Raw genomic sequence first — 19,581 nt, 5'->3', positions numbered from 1 at the left:
TCTCACCCCCCCCCCCCCATTTCACCTAATACACAAACAGTCAAAGCAGATGTCTGCTCCTCCCTGAGCCTGGTTCTGCTGGAGATCTCATCCTGTGAAAGGGGAGTTTTTCTTCCCCACTTTTGCCAAGTGCTGCTCATAGAGAATTGTGTTTGGGTTTTCTCTCTCTAAAAGTGGAGGATCTTTACGTTACTATGAAAATCCCTTGAGATATCTATTATTGTAAACTGGTGATTTATAAACGAAAGAAGAGAAAGAGAAATCCTACAGTAACACATCTTCCTAAAAACTATATCCTTGTGCCTGTGGGTACACCACAAACCTTATTGTAAATGTATGTTGGAACTACATGTTACTAATGAGAATGTAACCCATTTTTACCAATCTGATTATTAAACATTGATGTCAAGCGCCAAGACAGAAATCCTGTATAGCTCAACACTCAAAAATTGACTAGTATCATTTACTTAGTTTGAGAGTAATCAAAGGTCAGTGGCTCAAATAAGGTGAAAATCCTTTCAATAGGCTTTGATGACATACTGTTTTATTTCTTATGATTTTCAAACTGAACCACCAGTACTATCCATTTGCATATCACTCCTAATTTTAGTCAAAAATCAAACTTGCTGTGTTGTCCATTTTTCATGACATGTGGGCTTAGCAGCAACAGATATCTGAGCCATATTGCAAACAACCCAACAAGGTCATGTTATTTTTTTTCTTTTCTTTTCTGTTTTTTTTTTTTTTTTGAACAATAGAAACTTTGAGTGACATTTGCATCCTCACAAACAAAATGATGGGAAAAAAATGAAATAAGATGAAACCGACAAGGACAGCATAAACATCATTAGGTGTGGACAGACTGTGGAACCATTGTGGACAGCTCAATCAGCAGAGTGTGGGACCATGCGAATGTCTCAGGATGACCTCACTGTGTCCACCCACACTTTAGAAAATACACGCTTGCGATTCACACTCACACACAGAGAATAAACAAAGTAAATGATTTCATTCAGTTTTCTATGCAACTGTGTGTGGAACAACATGTTAAAATTATGGATTGCGACTCATGTTATTTAATCTTTTTTTTTTTGTTTCTTGATGTTTAGCATTAATAGTCCGTGGCCTTCTTAGCATTTCTCCACCTCCCCTCAGGATAAAAAGAAGGCATACGTTTTATTTAAGAAGTGGAGAGTTCTAATACTGATTAAATTGATCATCAAATTGCTAACAAAAGGGCTACACTAGATCTATTTATTTCTCTAATGTGAATTCAGATTTCTAAATTTTGGGTGAAAGGCAAAAACCTGGCTTTAAAACATTCGTGACATTTTAGGAAATGCAGTTATTTGTTTTTTGTGCTGAGACTGAGACTAGAAGATTGATATAACAGTTCATTTTTACATTTCTTAAAGATGTTTTGTTAAATAAACAAAAGTAATCATTAATAACCTTTGATTACAATCCAAAATTTAGACGTTCTCATATCAATCCTCAGCATCAGAAAGCATGCATTTCCCAAAATGTTCAGCTCTCTCTTTAGCAGACACACGTGAGATTTGTACTTTCCATTGTTTACTACTGAGCTTACTTCTTTCTACATGGTGATGGGCAAAAATGGTGATCACAACAAGAAGTCCAGAATCTCAATCATATTTCCACCTCCTCTCGTGGCTTGGTATCAAATCCATTCAAAGTCTTTTAGGAGTGAATTTTGTTTGTCGCCGTTCTCAACAGAATCCAGTCTTTGCGAACCTCCAAAGCACAAGGCCAGGAGACAATACTTCACTCCTTTGGCTTCACATTAAAATCCAAAAAGGTATGTCTCTAAGAGTCTACTCAATCTGCATTAAATCCATTACATGCATCCATTCGTCCATAGTCTTTAAAATGAATGAATGTGGGGCTGGACTTGTTTTCCTTGGCATAAAATCCATCCATTGGAGTCACAACCCCAGTGCTCCACTGTGTTCAATGAACAACAGGTTCTTAAAACATAGCTCAAAATGCGTGGTTTACTCGATGCGGCACAATGATACTGTTCAGTGTGTTCAAAAGCTTAATACTCAAAATGTGTGTGGTTTTTTTTTCTTTTTTCTTAAATCAGTCAAATCCTCAGATGATTCACGCCTCCAGAAACAGCACTTGAACAAAGTGCCTACAAACTGAATGGTTCATCAACTGGACTACTGAAACAAAGGAAAACCCTGACATCATAGTCAATATGAATAGTAAATGTAAATATACACACACGGGGATAACAGGCAATCAGTGTCGTATTCATTCAAATGCAAATGTGTATCTAAGCTGCATGTTGATCTTTGTCCCTGTCGATAAACAAGACTCTGGATGTGGTGTAGCACAGTAACAACATCCAGTTTTCACTAAGTTGCATTGAAGCATCAATTGGGAGTCACAGGGCACAAAAAAAGAGAAGATTTCCACATCTATCGCAACATAATGCGAGCATTGCATTGGGGAGAAAGAGATGCATTTTGATTTTCTTTACCCTACCAAAAACAGAATGACTTAACGGACCCCAGTCTGCACTAACAGTAACATTCAGTGATGTGTAAATGCTTGAAGAGGGATCAGAAACTTTCAGAGCAATCTTAGCCCTCTAATGAGACCAAGTGAGATATAAAGAAAAGGAGGCGGAGGTGAGGAGCAGGTGTGTCTTAAGATTCTCTTTGCTTTTTCTCTCTCAGTGAAAGTCTGTTGAGGCCCTGAGGTTTACGAGGCAGAGAGAGGTGCAGGAGGCGATACGAGAACACTCTTCCCCCCCCAACCTTAATGAAATAACGCTGCTTCGCCGGAAAATGAGGGTACTACTGAAGGTGTACCCAAGAAGGTGGAACGCCAGAGCCTGCGTTTGCACATTTAGGTTGATTGCATCAAAGTCGAACAGGCAAGCGTTCGGGACAGAGATATTCTGCCGGGGGGGGGGGACAATGAACGACTGTGACGTGACGAGCCGGCCAGCTCATCGACTGGTTAATGAGCCAAAGGGGTAAGTGTCCATTAACCAGCCTGTGTGAGCCTTCTGAGAAAATACAAGTGAAGAATGTGTCGGTCAAATAAACACATAAAAACAGCAACAAGGACAGACACAGTGGATAGATCCAACCTTTCTTCCAACCCAAAACCAAACAATCCGTCATGGGGCTGGCCAGTGACAGTGGAGTTCAAGAGACCACCACAAGGACTATTTGTTTTCATCATTTATCAAAGCTAAGACAATTTGCTTCCTTACAGGATGATATTCAACATCAAAGAGTTCTTTTAGCTTTAGGAGATGTGCAGCAGGAAATATTGATATACTGGAAGATTTTGTTTTACCGTGTATCTAGTAGGATTCAAATATATGTGTACACCTACTACACCGTAATATTTATTATGTCATTGCTGCTGTTGGCTAAACTGATTTTCCTAAAACCAAGGTGTGACTTTAACAACCTACTCTTTCTAAAACAAAATGACTGGTTTAGCAAGACAACACTGAAATTTAATGGCTGAAGGCTAAAGTTAACCACAACCAAATAACGTAAAGTAAGGTAATATGAGCAGCTGTCTAAATGAGATTGTAATACAGTGAGGCATAATCTACTTTGTGACTTGGATGCGATTGAACACATGCTAACAATAAAGAAACACTCTAATGTTCAAGTCTGCAGAAGCACGCCATCTTTGTGGTTTATGGTAATGAGGAAAAGGCCAGACCCTCAAACTCTTCCATGGCACATTTTAAAAATGTGAAACATGTTTTCAAATCAATAAACACCTTCAGGACACTCTCAAACAGTAATAAAACATTTGTTGCCACACAGAGTGCGAGGTGTAATTAAGGCAAACGGTGGAAACGTCAAATTCTGCTTTCAGCGAGAACAGTACCTACAACGTTTTGCTGAAAAGTTACGTAACAGCATCAAAGAAATTGCATTTGACCCAACGCTTGTATTAGTTTAATAAATGATGAAAGATTTTTTTTTTTTGGCAGTAGACTTTTGACCCCATTGTATGTGCAAATATACATGTGCACACATATACACATACACACACATACACACACACACAGAAAAAAAGAAGAAGGGTGGTGGAGTTGGCAGGAAGAAGTTATCATCCAGATCATCACGAGTCTTCGTTGCCAGAGTCGTCCTGGTTGTCGTAACATCTGGTGGACGTCCCGCAGTCCTCCACGGTGCCGATTCCCCCGGCTTCACCTACAGACTCCATCTCGCTCTCGTCCTCCTCCTCGTCCTCCTCTTCCATGTCGTCGTCGTAGAGGTCGTCATAGAGAAGGTCTGAACTGCGGTCCTGAGAAGGAACCCGGGTCTGGATGCAGTACTCGGCCAGCGTGGTGGGCACTTTGACGCCGTCGCGCTCCGCCTCTGCTGCTGTTGACATCACTTGCTTCCTGTGAGCAAACGTGCAGGTGTATTATTTTTATTATTTTTTTTTTGTTGCATAAAATACATTTCTTCAAAGTAACTACACACACTAGTAGGAGTGTGTTCATTTGTACCTGATAATCTCTGCATACTCCTTATCCTTGCCTTTGCTGTCCCTCCATTTGCGAAACATAACTGAGGCATCCACATTGGCTGGGGAGAAGGTGTTTGGCTCGTTGAGCAGAGAGATCACACTAAGCAGGATGGTCCTGATTATCAGCACATACGCACACGCGCGCACACACACACACACAGAGTGGAAATGAGGACACTGTAATATCAGATGTCGTCGTCGTCATATGAAAGAAAACCTCTACACAAGCTTTTTGAAACCTCAGAAGCTGTATCCCAGCTCGGAGAGAGGCGTTACCTCACCTCTTTCCCCTCGTGGCTCAATTACATTCTACACCCAATCTGCTCAAGTTTTCAAACACAGACTCAGCACTTTAATGCAACTCTGTGTTTCTTGCTGATATGCTAAATTTAGAAGAAATTCAGAAACCTACCCTACAGTGGTGTCTACCGCTACAGATAGAATACAGAACAAAGAAATGGTAGAAGATAATTATATCCAATTCTTAATTTCATTTATGAAAATTAAATAAGACCTAGATCCAATTTTTGTGTCACAAAAAATGTCTAATTTAGCCAAAAGGAAACTGAACCACAGCTAGCTGTTCCTAGCAGCAGCATTTTTAGACTCCATCTGCTAGTTTTTGGCAGAAATCAGAAACTGAGGGGTCTAGTGGGTTCATGCCTGTCTAACTTGTCCCCACCGCTGAATTCTTCATGTTCAAACATGCAGTATTAAAACAACTGTAAACTGACATCACTTGAGGTAGTATGTCAGGCTTCACACAGCTCCCACTGGTGTTACAGTATGCTCTAAACAATTCTTTTCATGCTTGTACATGTAGGAGCAAGACACCCCCAAGACTTATCAACAGGCCTAAAGGTGTAAAATTAGTGAAGGTGAACTTGGACCAGAAGGTTTGCTAAGAAATTACCTGACATTCTGGGTGGGGTTCCACCTTTCAGAGGGCAGCTCCCCACTCTGAGGATCGTCAACAGGGGGGTGTAAGATCGAGATGCACACATCTCCATTCTGAAGACCAAAAGACATAAAGGAACATTTGTCAGGAAAACACAAACGCGGCAGCGTCTTTAAACAAATCCATTTTAAAAAGGAAATAAATGCCAAACTGCAAACACGAAAGCATTAAGATCCTTCAGGACTAACCTCATAGATGTTGGGATGCCACATCTTGGTGAGGAAGCGAAAGGTCGGTGGGGAGTATGGGTAGTCAACTGGGAACTTGATGTGAGCCTGAAAGAACAAACAGTAGTCTGACTTCAGTTACTTGTAACTAAGCTTCAGCCATTTAAGATCACTAGGGTCTTAACTTCAAGGAGAAAGCATCTGGAATGTGAAAAAAACCACACTATCCAATTAAACTGCACATGTGTGTATTTTTATTTGTGCAATAATAAATTATAATTATCAATTTTCACCAAAAAGTAGGACAAAGGAATCAAAAAGCTACATTAAGTAGATGTTGACAGTAGATTTAAGTTGCTATGGGGACAATTCATACACACATATAAAGTAAATAAAAAATATATTTAAAAAAATTACGGCCCACTCTTTGCATCGTTGCCTAAGTTCATTTGCGACGGCATTGCAACACCTCGATCCTTTTCTTTTTCATCCATTGTGTTACAGATTTGTTGCTGTGCTTGGGATCACTGTCCCATTGTCAGGCAGAAGGCCTCACATTTAACTCTAGAACATGTTTGTATACAGAGAAACTCACAGCCAACTCCATGTCTGCAAGGTGCCCAGCTGCTCAGGTTCTGTGGCTGTAAAGCCAGCTCAAATCATCACTACTCCACCACCGTTCTTTACAGTTGGTATCACATATCTGCTTTTCTGCAGACATGGTGCTGTTCATTATGGCCACACGTGTCAACTTGGTCTCATCTATTCAGAGGACATTGACCTATGATGCAGCTTTCCAAACTTCCAATTTCTTTTTAGAAAGAAGAGGCTTTCGCCTGACAACCCTTCCAAAAAAAAGACATACTTGTTCAGTATTATTCTAATTGTGCTGTCATGAACATTAACATTTAACATGTTAACTGAAGTCTGTAGAATCTGAGATGTAGTTCTTGGGCTTCATGTTTCTTTGAGCATTGCACAGTCTGACCTTGGGGTGAATTTGCTCGGCTATCCACTCCTGAATGCATCAGATCTGCAAACTGCAAAGAAATCTTGCTTTTATAGAGATGGCCACACTTTCCGATGATCAGTTAATAAAAAGCATTTCATCAGTAGCACCTGACTGCTATTAATTATGAAAGCAGTACTATTGTACTCAGGTGCCACCGGACTCTTGTGAAACATGTAAAATATTCATATTCCATGCGTATTGGAGCAATACATATGAAAGGTCTTGCTTATTTAAGCAGGTCAAACGCCAAAGTTATGTTGTTGTAACGCCACAGCCTAACTTTTAGAAGGGTGTTAAACTGGCATTTGGGGCATTATGAAAAAAAAATATACAAAGTTTAGCAGCTGAAACCCTTTAAGTTCCTGTTTTTATTTACATTTTAAAAAGCATCCTAACTTCTTTTTGGACACGGGGTTTTAGTCAACCACAAAGTTGCTTCTTTTACCGTCATATTTTAAACCACATCACATCAGAGAAATAGTTACACATCCAGCCATACCAACAATTAGACTGTGAATCACCCTATATTGTCATCAGTTCCTAATTAATTTCACTGTGACACAACATCAGGTGCTTCTGGCTCTTTCTTTCCAAAGTATTAGCAGAGAAAAAGGATGGTAGGCTTGGGTGTGTGTAACTCCGCCCTAGCTCTCGCTGAACTGCTTGCCCGTCTGATAGGACTATCATTACTCCGCAGCTAGTTACTAAATTACTGCAACTGTGAGACATTAGACACGGAGACGTCATAACACACTGGCATGAGTTCCACTGCTTAGTATCAGTCGCTGAAGAAACATTTCTTTTTAAATGTGCAAACACAAGTTAACAGATTGGTGTCAAAGTAACAGTAAAGTCTAACATGTAGTTGCCTTCATGGGCATCTTTCTCTTTTTATCATTTTGAGCTCGTCTGGATTTCTGGGTTTTCTTTATTTTCCTGTCTGCATCACATAGTGTATCCTAAAATTACTTTTGCATACCCTAAAGTGAGGGCAATCAACACAACACAGAGAATTCTGGGGAATGATTGAAAGCTGTTGCTTGACTTTAAATCCAAACACCTTTCACTTTACTCTCAGTATAATTACAGGGGACACTGAAGATATCCCAAAATATCCCATCCCTGTACAAAAGCATGATTGTGTATGGTGTAGGCTGCAGGAACCACGCAGTAAAAACAAAGTTACACTGAAACACCTGAATCGTACTACAATTCACCAGTTTTTCATTAAATGAAGATCAGCTGCACCACCCTCCAGTCGGGCATTTACAAGACTAAACAAGTCATTTATTAATGTCATCAGGCACTGGCTGCCAAAGTATTCAACAAACGAGTAGTATACATGTCCCTTTCAAAAGGGAAGTCCACATTTCCTGTTTGCTAGCTATTACATAGACTGGAAAACCAGCCCAGAGTTCACTTTTACTTGTGGCATCTAATCCTGACATTTGTCAGTGCTGATGTTCCTCAAATTTTTGTGGCTAAAGACATGCCAGTTAAAAGAGTATATTACAGCAATACCTGCTCTGTGTTATCCTTCCATTCCCACTAGGCTACAGCATCATCTGCGTAGCAACAAGCAGAAAGCAGGTGCTCTTTATGCTACATTTTCTAAATGTTTCACCGAATATGCAGTATATTTAAAGAAAAAAATATAATGAATCTAATCATGTCCCTTCTCTCTCTGTACTGAGGTGCCATTTATATCAGTCTCGTAGCTAAAAATAGCAAGCACAACCATCTTACAGTGAGGTGGGTGAGGGCTGGGTGAGGGCTGGCCGAGGAGAAGGACAGGACAGGACAGAACGACTGAAAATGAATAAAATATAATATAAAGCCTAAAAATTCCTCGCCCATTAGAGGCAAACCACATTTCAATTACAGCTTCAAGAAGTGAAAAAAGATCTAGTTTGAAAGTTTGAGTTTGTACAGATTTTAGAAGGAGGCTAAACTACCAAGCTGTCTTGAGAGTTGTAGCAAGCCCTGACACATATTTTATTACAAAGAAATCCTAGCCGATAATATATTTGGTCCCTAAACATATTTATTGTATGTGGTTTTTTGCTAATGAATAGCTTCATATGAACTCTTTAAGTAAGCATGACTTCACATAATATGTGCACTGGAAGTGATTGTCCCACCTTGAAGTAGCCTCCCTCATACAGGGTATTCGGGGGGCCAAAGATGGCCACTTCCCAGTTGTAGAGGTCAGACTCCTCCACCAGAGTGATGCGGAAGCCTTCCACTGGCTGCTCCTGCAGAGACTTCAGCTCCATCATGAGGGCCTTCTGGGAACTAGGGGTTGACTGGTGGGCCATGTTCTTTTCCACACTTCTTGACACCAGTTAGCCGCACAGATCAGTGAGAGGAAGCAGGAATTGTGGAGTGGACAGAAATATTACGAGTTTAACGACACTGTCGGGACTCTACTCACTTTTCATGCATTTTTAATATCATGACCAGTTTGACTCAGAAAACAGCTGCAGTGTCTTAGCTTTGCTTTCATTAACAGGAGTCTTTCTAACAAAAACGATAGGAAAAGCAAAACGCTGTAAAATTAAACCCTACATGTAAAAAAAAACACGCACACACAAAAACAGCTCATAAACAATCAGGATTTGTGGCCTGCAAAGCCTGATTATGTCAGTGGTTTGGCTCGCAGGCCCATTATAGTGGGGGAAAAAAGCAAAGTTAACAGAAAGTGTTTACCTCTGTCTCCTTGCACTGTGTTCGCTTCCTTACAGCTGAGCCCTGCAGGATAAACTCATTGGCTGTCCATGCTAACCTGGCTGTGCCTTGACAAAGAGACAGTGACAATAGCAGTGGATTTTTTTTCCTGCTAAAGCCTATGGCTGCTCCTCGTGTTGTGTTTCCGAAATTCTTTGTGTGCCAGTGTTGACAGTTGACATGGAGCAAATATCAGTGTAAGTCACGGTCTCCTGCGGATCATTCTTGGCTTTAAAACAGGACTCTGGCTCTCCCTGCCATCTCTCCGTGCTGCTGGTTCGGTTCGGACAGGCGCCCAGCTGATCTCTGCTTGTTTATGTTTGTTTATCTGCTCTCTGGCAGTCTCAACTTCTCCACACGTCAGCTAAACCCCTACCGAGCAACTTCGTTCAAATAGAGCAGATTTTCTGCTCTTTGTCGTCTCTCCGGCACAGTTACAGTGTAAAAGACTGAAAATTTCGAGCCCGCGGTCGCTAAAAGGACAGTAAGTGAGAGGTTTATACTCGCGAATTACAGTGGATTTAATCGATTTTTATTTTCCTCCCATCTATGCTTCCGGCTATCATTGCGCGTGTCTGCAGAACGTAAAGCGCGTATCTGAACGTGACGTGCGCGCACTCGATGTTATTTTACATGATCGTTCGCGTGACATTTTTATGTTTCAGATTCCAAAAATACATATTTGTAAAACATATTTTAATAATATGTTATTATTTTTTATGTAAGTTGGTTACATTATTTATCTAAGCTCCCTCCCTCTCGCTCTCTTTCTTAATACTAAATATCTGCAGCGTGAAATCCTCACACATACATATAATATTACATTAATATTAGATCTGAGACATTATTGACATTATTGTAATTTTCATTAAACCTACGTCTACTTCCGGTCCTTAACTATATCCCCATATATTATTACTTAAAAGGATGTCATATAAAGTATTTGGTTAATTGGGGTGTATATATTCACGAGATCACAATTATTGTTGTTGTTTTTTGTCCAATCAATTCCCTTCACTGGCAATTCTCAGAGCATCTACAACACAGATGTCACTTACTGTACATTGTGGGCCATATGACTTCTACTTTGATCTTAAGTGGGAAGGAGCAGTGAAATCCCCCTTTCAGTCAGTGCAAAGAGGTTCATGTACATTTAATATCTGGAATATATCAATATAAGAAAAGAAGTGCAGTTTGAACAGTATATCTCAGTTTTCTACATGATAAAAATAAGTGCTGCTGTAGCAAACAAAACCTGTCAGCACGACACTTTGGACTTAAATTGTAAGACATAAATGTGTAAAATTACAGAATAAGTTCTGGTAGACTGTGTTTTAATTCTAAAAAAGAAAGTTAGAAAGTTTTGTTAATTCTCACAGAATGCCCTATTTCTTTTCTCCTTTTTTCTTTTTATAATGGACCCATTGTAAAAAATAATAATAATAATAATAATAACAAAAGTAAAAATTATATTATTAAAAAAAAGGAAATTTCTATATTAGATGATATTGAAAAAACATCTAATATCCTTTAATTGTTTATCTATTACTTGATTTTCATTGGCATAGTAGGAATGACTATGGTGGAGGTCTTCATCGGTAGGAAAAGTAATAAAAGCTCTGAAAATACAGTTAATAGTCCAAAATGGATGATCCCCTTCACAAAGCTGACCAGTGGGCCGGACTGGAGTCTTTCCCGGCCCCCAGGCCTAATGTTTGACAGCCCTGATCTAGAAGATCACTCATCTTATGAAAAGTGTGCTTTTCATTTCATTTAGTGTTACTCTGTCTTTACTGGCAAACTTAAATAATAAAAATGCTTAAATAATAGAACCAGATTTACTGATTAAAAACAACAACAAAAAAAATCTTAGTTTTTGTAGAGTTGACTTTATCATTAGTAGTGAGACAATGTAGGGGGGCCATGCCAAAAAGTGATCACTGGCTAAAAAAGTGATTGTCAATGCACAACAAATATACAGAATATACAAAAGTCACTGATAACAGCTTCCGTCCTGTGATAGGAGTTAAAAATGACTCGATGTCAATAAATGAGAGATATGTTTGACAGAATATAGACCAGGAAGTTGTTTACAGCAGTATAAGTATCGAAAACCACTTAACAACATTGCAGGGCGGCATTCACTTGAGTTGATATTTAATCTTTCTATAGCCATACGTCAAATAAGCACTGCGATAATATAGCAACCACTCAACATTATTATTCTATAACCCGGCTGTGACTGTTTATTAAAATACTCATTTTGTGTAGTTTAAATCAACAGATTTTGTGTTCGCGTGCCTGCCGTTGTGCCGTGCATCCGAGTGACGTCAGACAGGAACCAGTGGAGGGGAGGTTGACAAATCAAGATGGCGACCTACGCTGAAGCAGGAAAGAGGTTTCAGTATAAATAAAACCGAATCGGAGATTAGCTTAAATTGGAGTGGCAGCGCTATAAGGCGTCGTTTGGATTTTGAAAGAACAAGACGGAGCAGATACTGGTGAGAGCGGCATGTTCGTTTCTGTGAGCTCGGTTTAATGTCAGGGGCGGTGGCAGCACAGGCAGCAGCCTGTCCTGTCCGGCCACATAACAAACAGGCCACTGGCGAAGCTAAGCTTATTAGCATGAATAGTGGTTTACATATTCGCCTAACGTCCGACGGTTATATGGTTCGAGTCGAGGTGCAGCTACGCATCTCTTTTGGGATGCGTCACAAAGGGCATCTAGTGTCTGCCAAATCAAAATATGCGAATCTTCCGTCGTGGCGACCCCGTGTAAATAAGGGAGCCGCCGAAAGAAGGTTTAATGACATTCCACCAAGATAGTTAGCCACTATCTAGTGGTGACTGTCAGCGAGTTAAATAATTTGGCTTTTAGAGTCCTAAAATGTCAAGTAAACTACTGCTATACCCGACGCTGGCTTGTTTAACTATCACCGTAACTGTGAAACTGTTAGTGCGCTGAGCTGGAAGTACCCTAAGAGTGTAGACTGGCTTAGCTTGAAGCTAAGGCAATCATAACTTCATTGCCACTAGCTTACGAATATATCGTACTTGGGGGAATATTTTATAACACATACGTGTAAACTGGGACTATTGCAATAGTCTGGTTTAACTCATCGCTGACTGAAAATGTGTTTTCGACTGTTATCGCGGTGCTTTCGTTCTCGTTTTAACTTCGCAGTTAAGTTACTCAAACTTATTTACCTTCATGAGTCAGCCACCGCTGTCTGCGATATTATAGATGACTATAATCGTGTGATTTATAATATCTAATATGTTTTAACTCTAATCGTGGTTTGAAGCAGAAACATTATACCAGAGCCAGAAGGAAATAGTTATAAGATCATTTGTTAAAGTAGATAGAGGACCAATTGACTCGGTGTTTTGTTATATAACGTTATCACCAACTACTGCACCCTACCAATTATTGTGGCGCTACGCTACGAAGCTAACGTCTTCGCACTTAAGACATCTGATAAAATAGATGCACCCCAATCACGAGATGTCTTGTGATCATGATTGATTTGTCTCAGTTGTTTGGAAGTGACACGGAACTAAAACATGTAAACATCTGTAGAGTTGGGTGTTCATTTTCATTTATTCAGGAGATGCCAGGTAAATTATCCTAGTGTGTCAGTAAACCAGGTGATACAGTGTTTATGTCCACTTTAGCCTGAGGAAATCTGAAATGCTCTTTCGTTTAAAAACACAGAGCACTTCAAAGTTAATTAAATCGGCTTCAAAATATTTTCTGCTGGAAGCTGGTCTGCACACCAGCACGCAGATCAAAGTTCTCTGTTTCGCAGATTTGAAAACAGTAACGTCTGTGTTCATAATGTCAGGCACTGTTGCACAGCATTACCAAATAACAGGATTATATAACTTGAAGATGCTGGGCAACATAATGCACAAAGGCAAATGAAGCTATTTCTAATTTAAAAGGATTTGCACTGCAATATGATGACATGTTATTTCTCTTGTTTTTTAATAAGACATGTCAAATAGGCTTTTCTCAGAACAACATATTTTAGTGCAAATATCCCATATTAGACAAAATGTTACACCTGTTGGCAAACTGGTGGAAGAAAGGCTGTGGAAGTCTACTTTGTGCTGGTTTCATAGTGGCGCAACATTTTAAAATATGCTAGCCTATAGCTTATAACCCTTTGCTCTCTTTTATCACTAAAAAAATCAAAAAAAATAATGGTACTCTCACTGACCGCTAACCAGCGTGCTTATTTCTGTTTTCAGACTCTAAATGGCTGCGAGGAAGTCTGGCTCAGATGCATACAACAATGGCAAGGACTTATTTTCAGTACTTACTGTTGTTTTACTGTTAGCTCTGTTGGTGCCTTTATATGTAGTGTGTTTCCTCTAAAGTATACTTACTTTCTCCTTGTTTTTTAATGTGCACAGGACCCATCAGCTATCTTGATGATGTTCCCTTCAAGATAAATGATAAATTCCTTTGTCCAGCCAAAGTGGGTCTGCCTGTTGGTTTCTCTCTGCCAGACTTTGGCTCTGCATTGGCGGACACAAAGGTGGGTTTTTTCCCACAGATGTTAGCTGTGGCATAAATGCAGCTCTGCACATCATTTGTGGTAGTTGAAGATGAGATACGAGGAAATCATTTGTGTTACTGTTGTTTACTGTATTAATTGAGAATATTTTCTCTTTTACTTTGTGTCCTGTTCACCCCTTAACACCTATCAATCTTCTTTTCCACAGTATGACTTTTCTCTCGAGAAACGTAGTGTGCGCTGGGGGGCAGAACTGGCTGAGGCCAGAGCGGCAGAAGCCAGAGCAGAAGAGGCTGCAGCCAAGCAGGAGGCAGAGAGCAGGAAGCATTTGGCCAAGGCCCAGGAGGTTGATGGTGGTGGAGGAAAGAAACCCCAGTCTGCTGCAGAGGACCAGGACCTTCCACCACCAGCGCTGAACCCTGTTCTTGCAGGGCTGAGCCATAATGCCATCCTCACTCCACTGCCTGCTCCAAGCTTTGACCACCGGAACACCCAACCCAGCACTCCTCAGCTACACAGCCTCAATTTAGCTGATTTTGAGCGGGAAGAGGATCCCTTTGACAAGCTGGAACTCAAAACTTTAGACGATAAGGAGGAACTGAGAAACATCCTCCAGAGTCAGCCTCAACCTCAAGCTCAACCTCAGCCTCAGCATCCTCCTTCTGTTTCCCCACCAGAGATTTCTCAGCTAGGGCCAACATCACGTGGAAACAGCCCATCCCCACCCAGCATCAACACCAGCCTCTCATCCAAACCAGGCTTTGCCCACAAACCCAACGGGTTGGTTGCCTTGCTAGACATGGACAGAGTTGGGCATCCTGGAAGAGCAGCATTTGACACAGACGATCGCCCTTGTAACATTCGCTCTCTGACTTTCCCCAAGCTCTCTGATTCTGGTGACCCAGAACCACTGAGGTACACTCCTCTCCCCACCACCGTTCCTGCTCCCCGACAGAACCTGCCCAATGGCAGCCCACCAACCATGCCCAAGGCCCAGGTTATTGTTGCTCCTGAGCTAGCCAGCCACACCAAGAGTGGTACACCAAAGCCTGTGAGTATAATTCAGTGTACACATTGAACACTTCAGCTGCAACTTCCACTATAATAATGAAACTTGGTTAACCAGGCAAGAGCATACGCAAGTGTTGTGAGCACGCTGCAGAGATCTACTCTGCAACAGTGAAACTATGCAAGTCTCCTATTTATTTTTATGCAAGGTGAAGTCTATTTTTTTCCTTTTTTTAAAAATAATAATAATAATAATATGGCTCTACAGGAAATTCTTTTCGCTTTAGGTGCCTTAGGGATTTTATCCATTACATATTAAATAGTCTACCATGCACTTTAGATGTTAACTTATCATGTTACAGAATTTCAATGCTTCTGTGCCATATTAAAAAAAAAACTGCAAAATTAAAAAAATGCCCAAACTTTGTTTTGTCTCTGGTCCCAAAACCGTACACTGCGTGCGGGCTGACTGTGCAAGTAGAAAACATACATTCCCCTTCATGAAGACTCGACATGTTTGATACATAAAAATATTAAAAGTGCATATCAAGGGATGGTTAAAAACAGTTCTTTGAGCTGTATTGATATTCATGTTTTTGCCTCCACCGCCATTAGGCCATTCCAGGGTCAGGATCTGCTGGTCTACCGTGTGGTGGAGCCCTCCTCAGCATGACTCCCAGCGAGCGTCAGTGTGTGGAGACGCTTGTGGGCATGGGCTACTCTTATGAAGGTGTCCTGCGGGCCATGCAAAGACAAGGGCAGAACGTGGAGCAGGTGTGACTCCCTCCTACTCCAACGTGCACAAATTTGGATTCATAACCTATTTGCTGCCTGATGCTTAGCACTTTGTTTTGTCTATATGTTTTTGTCAGTGTGCACAGTGAAGCATTAAAATGAATGTTTTGCACTGCATTCACTCTTTTTGTGAAAAGTTAAGGCAATAGATCAGGTTGTGTGCAGCTAGTATGAAATACTTAAAACAATGATACCATGCTTGTCCATGGTTACATGATTATGAAAATTATGAGTAAATGTGGTATAACTGGTATAAGTGATCTACATTGACCTGGTGAAGTTTGTGAGTAATGAGGTAGAATTGTGACTCAGTAATGTGAGATGATAGGCTCACAGAGCAGAAATTACAGAGTAAGAACTTTAATATGACGTTATTTCGGTTCACTGTAAAACCTTACAAAACCTATTAGTACCACATTGCTATTAAAGTTGTCTTTTATGTGCGTATTTGAATTAGTTTTTGTTTTACTTCACACATAATAAACATTTACTTATTGTCTGTCCAAGGTACTGGACTATCTGTTTGTCCACGGTCGTCTGTGTGAACGTGGCTTTGATGAAAGTGCAGTGGAGGAATGTTTAGAGATGTACCAGTGCTCAGAAGAAAAGGTTTGTACGACCAACTATACATCTCAAAAAGATGAGGAAAAACTGTCAGTGGATCATTTTTAAATGTCTCAAATTCTAGCCTGAGAGGCTAAAAAGGTCGTAGAATACAATAAGAACAACAACAATGTAATTTCAACATATTTTTCACTCTTCCTAGGCATTGCAGTTTCTTGAGCTGATGTCAAGATTTGGTGAAATGGGATTTGAGCGGGACACCATCAAAGAGGTGCTGCTAGTCCACAACAACGATCAGGACAAGGCTTTGGAGGACCTGATGGCTCGTGCCACGGCTAGCTGAGCCTAGCCAGTCGGCTAACCAAAGCTCTACCCAGGGCATGCCTCCCGCTACCACCCAACAGCCCCTTTCCTTCCACCCGCCCTATCATACCATGCCCTGTCCTTGCCTTGGCTGTGGAAGGGACTGCTGGGAGACTGTTGTATTTCTCTCTGTGCTAAACCGCATTGTGTGTCAGCACTTCTTAATGACTGTGCCTAGAGTGGAGGAGGTTAAACTGTAACCATGCTTCTTGAGGGTGTTCCAGGATTTGGTACTGCTAGGATATTCATGAATAGGAGGAATGACTGAGCTGTGGCATGTTGATGCCATTCTGATTTGCTTCCACTTGGAAGTGTTTATCTGACTGCAGGCAAAAAACAAAAAACTAAACTAAACGCAAAGCCGAATGAGGAGGAGCTGGTGACAAACTCTGGGTGCATCCACGAATGACCAGTTTGAACTTTAGAATCTCTAAAAAAAAAAAATAAGCTGCCATCTTCCACTGCTCACAGCAGACCTAGTAGACAGTGGAGGGGATAGGTGGGCTTGTGGACGCTTTCTTCAAACAGAACAGTTTTACATTAACAAATAAAAACAAAAGAGAGGGGGAAAAAGCACAGACAGAGAACTGACTCACAAGGAGTGACCTCTGTGCTGGTGTGCCCACACCTGTTTCTGTTCTACTTTATGCTTTCACTCATTCTTGTTGGTTTTTACAGTTCATTTTGGGCACTTTTCATGTTGGTTTCAAATTCAGTTTCTTTGCTTTCTGTTTTAGGAATTGCATTAATAGATCATTTGTCATCATAAGTATGAACACAAGAGTACTACTGCCCCATTGTGCTCTTTGACCTGCACTGGAAAGCCTGCTTGAAGGAGTAGGAGAGGTGTAAGAAATTGAGAAATATCCCATGGTGTATTGGCACTGATGTGTCACATACCGCACGGGCACACACCTTTCATAATTATCAACTTATTTAAAATAGAACACTGACACTTTGATTTAAAAATAAAGAGGTTGATATAATAATGTAAGATATGTTAACTTGCAAAAGTGATGGTTTTAACTTTCACTGGAAAACAGTGGGGGGGAGTTTAAAGAAAGACAGAAATGTGAGGGTTGCTTTTGCAGCCACGTCACAGTGCAATAGAGTCATTTCATATTGTTTGACTTTTGACTTGGCACTTTGAGCCTCAAGTGATTTTTGGGAGAGGAGAAATGGTCTGCTGGCCTTGCTGGAAATTTTACCGGAAAAGCTTTGATTTTAGTGATTTCTGTCATTCACACACTGTTTTTTTTTGTTTGTTTGCTTTTTGGATTTCATACCACAAACGCAAACAATACTTTGTTTCTTGGTTCACTGTTTTTTCCCTACGAGTAAGATATGTGTTCATTCAGATTTTAGTTTGGTCGACATCTCCATAGTCTTAAATGGAACATTTAAATGAAAAAGTCAAAAACATTTTCCACGATGTCAGTTGGGTTGAAATTGTTTAAAAGAAATCCTGTTTTATCTTTTATATACGTGGTAATGGACCTGCTGAGTTCGGTATTAAAAAAGTGTCTGGTTTGATGGGGATTGTGAAATGCATGGTAACAATTAAGGGCTTAATGTAAGCGAAGGGTGACTCAAAGAACTGAAACTTTGCTCGGACTAGCTCAAATGAGAGGAGACCACTTCTAACCATCAGTCTGTTTGGTTTGTTTTTTTGGTTTATTTTGCCAGTAGGGAAATTATTTTACCCATTTGATTGAAGATATTAGTGACAAATGTCTGAAAAATACACGGTACCATTCAAACCACAAAGATGAACACGTTTGCAGTGAATTCCCAAAGTGTTGCCTCTATTGACACACATTACAAATTTACCCTACAGGGTTTATTTTGGAGAAGTGGGGTGGTTAAAACTTTGCATTATTGGTTTCAGCAAGGCGTCACGTCATCATCCAGCCTTTTGAAACTGAAATGTCAACAAGTAAGTTTCAGTTTTTTATTTTTAACTTTTAATTGCCTTCCTTTCTATTTACCAAGCTAAAGAAGACATACAAACACACAAGTGGTATTATAGTGTCCGTACTTGACTTTCGCGTGGCTTTGTTAATTATAGGTAAAGCTGGTGTCCACTTGCCTCTTCTCTGACAGCCCCACACCCTGGAGAGATTATAGAGAAAAATCTAATCTGAACTTCCAATTGACCTTTGCTTTCATTCTAACATCGGAGTTGTGCAAGGATGAAGCGCAACTGGTTTCTCATTTAGGCGATCATACTTAAGCATTTATATATTTAAATCTCCATCAATGATCAGTCTCCATCTAATGAACATTGAAATATTTTAATATTATAATAAATGGTGGCTAAGTGTCTTTCCCAAAGTCCTACAATGTGATTCAGAAAATGTTCAGTTTCCTCATTATCATTTGGAAATGATTAAATGTGCACATCCTTTGAGTGGTGAGATGGCTTTTTTCTTTTTTCTTTTTCTCAGGTTTGGAAACATTTATGTCTATATTTATATTCTCTCTGTTTAGAGGAAGAGACAGAGTAAATACAGAGAATTGGTATTGTCACTAGCAACTGGAAACATCCAACTCTGACGCCTAGTCAGCAGAGTATACAACAGCAGAGAGGCCAAACGTATCCTGCCTGCATTTATCAAGGTATAAAAACTGACAAGACTAGAGTCCTGTTCAATGAGTTAAAGTGCTTATCAGCTTTGTGATTCCATACTTGGGTGCTCATGCCAACAATAAGTCAACTTCGGAAAAATCCAGTAAGCCGCCTGTAATGGTGAATTGTCTGCTTCTATACAGTGCCTTTTAACGTTGTACAGATCCTTTTGGGGCTCTACAAAGGGCTTTACATTCACACACTCACACACATATAGGGTGTTTGTCCACCAACAGGAGCAACTCGGGGGTTGATTTCTTTCCCAGGGATGCGTTGGCATTTGAAGGGTAGAT

At 40.3% G+C, this 19,581-nt stretch overlaps 2 protein-coding genes across 4 annotated transcripts; one reads left to right on the top strand and one right to left on the bottom strand.

Annotated features, from left to right (window-relative positions):
• Nucleotides 1-527: 527 nt before the first annotated feature.
• On the bottom strand, nt 528-9,984 carry ube2r2 (ubiquitin-conjugating enzyme E2R 2). Of its 3 annotated transcripts, none has more exons than XM_063474534.1 (7): nt 9,389-9,984; nt 8,821-9,013; nt 8,426-8,488; nt 5,689-5,775; nt 5,456-5,553; nt 4,523-4,657; nt 528-4,414 (listed from the first exon to the last, which is right to left on the bottom strand). In XM_063474534.1, the coding sequence occupies exons 2-7, from the start codon at nt 8,995-8,997 to the stop codon at nt 4,129-4,131; spliced, it is 846 nt and encodes a 281-aa protein (XP_063330604.1). In that variant the 5' UTR covers nt 8,998-9,013; nt 9,389-9,984; the 3' UTR covers nt 528-4,128. The 3 variants fall into 3 exon arrangements, with proteins under 3 accessions (XP_063330604.1, XP_063330605.1, XP_063330606.1); XM_063474535.1 differs by having other exon boundaries at nt 8,821-9,010; XM_063474536.1 differs by lacking the exon at nt 8,426-8,488.
• A 1,763-nt stretch (nt 9,985-11,747) lies between these two features.
• ubap1 (ubiquitin associated protein 1) lies at nt 11,748-19,064 on the top strand. The gene is made up of 7 exons (XM_063474533.1): nt 11,748-11,907; nt 13,661-13,707; nt 13,826-13,950; nt 14,138-14,980; nt 15,553-15,711; nt 16,240-16,341; nt 16,499-19,064. Exons 2-7 carry the CDS (start codon nt 13,668-13,670, stop codon nt 16,637-16,639), a joined length of 1,410 nt encoding a protein of 469 aa, XP_063330603.1. The 5' UTR covers nt 11,748-11,907; nt 13,661-13,667; the 3' UTR covers nt 16,640-19,064.
• Nucleotides 19,065-19,581: the final 517 nt, after the last annotated feature.

Source organism: Pelmatolapia mariae, linkage group LG5 (genome assembly GCF_036321145.2).
Source record: "Pelmatolapia mariae isolate MD_Pm_ZW linkage group LG5, Pm_UMD_F_2, whole genome shotgun sequence".
Taxonomy (NCBI): Eukaryota; Metazoa; Chordata; class Actinopteri; order Cichliformes; family Cichlidae; genus Pelmatolapia; species Pelmatolapia mariae.
Note: the sequence above shows the minus strand (reverse complement) of the source record. Positions and strands in the feature narration are given on the sequence as shown.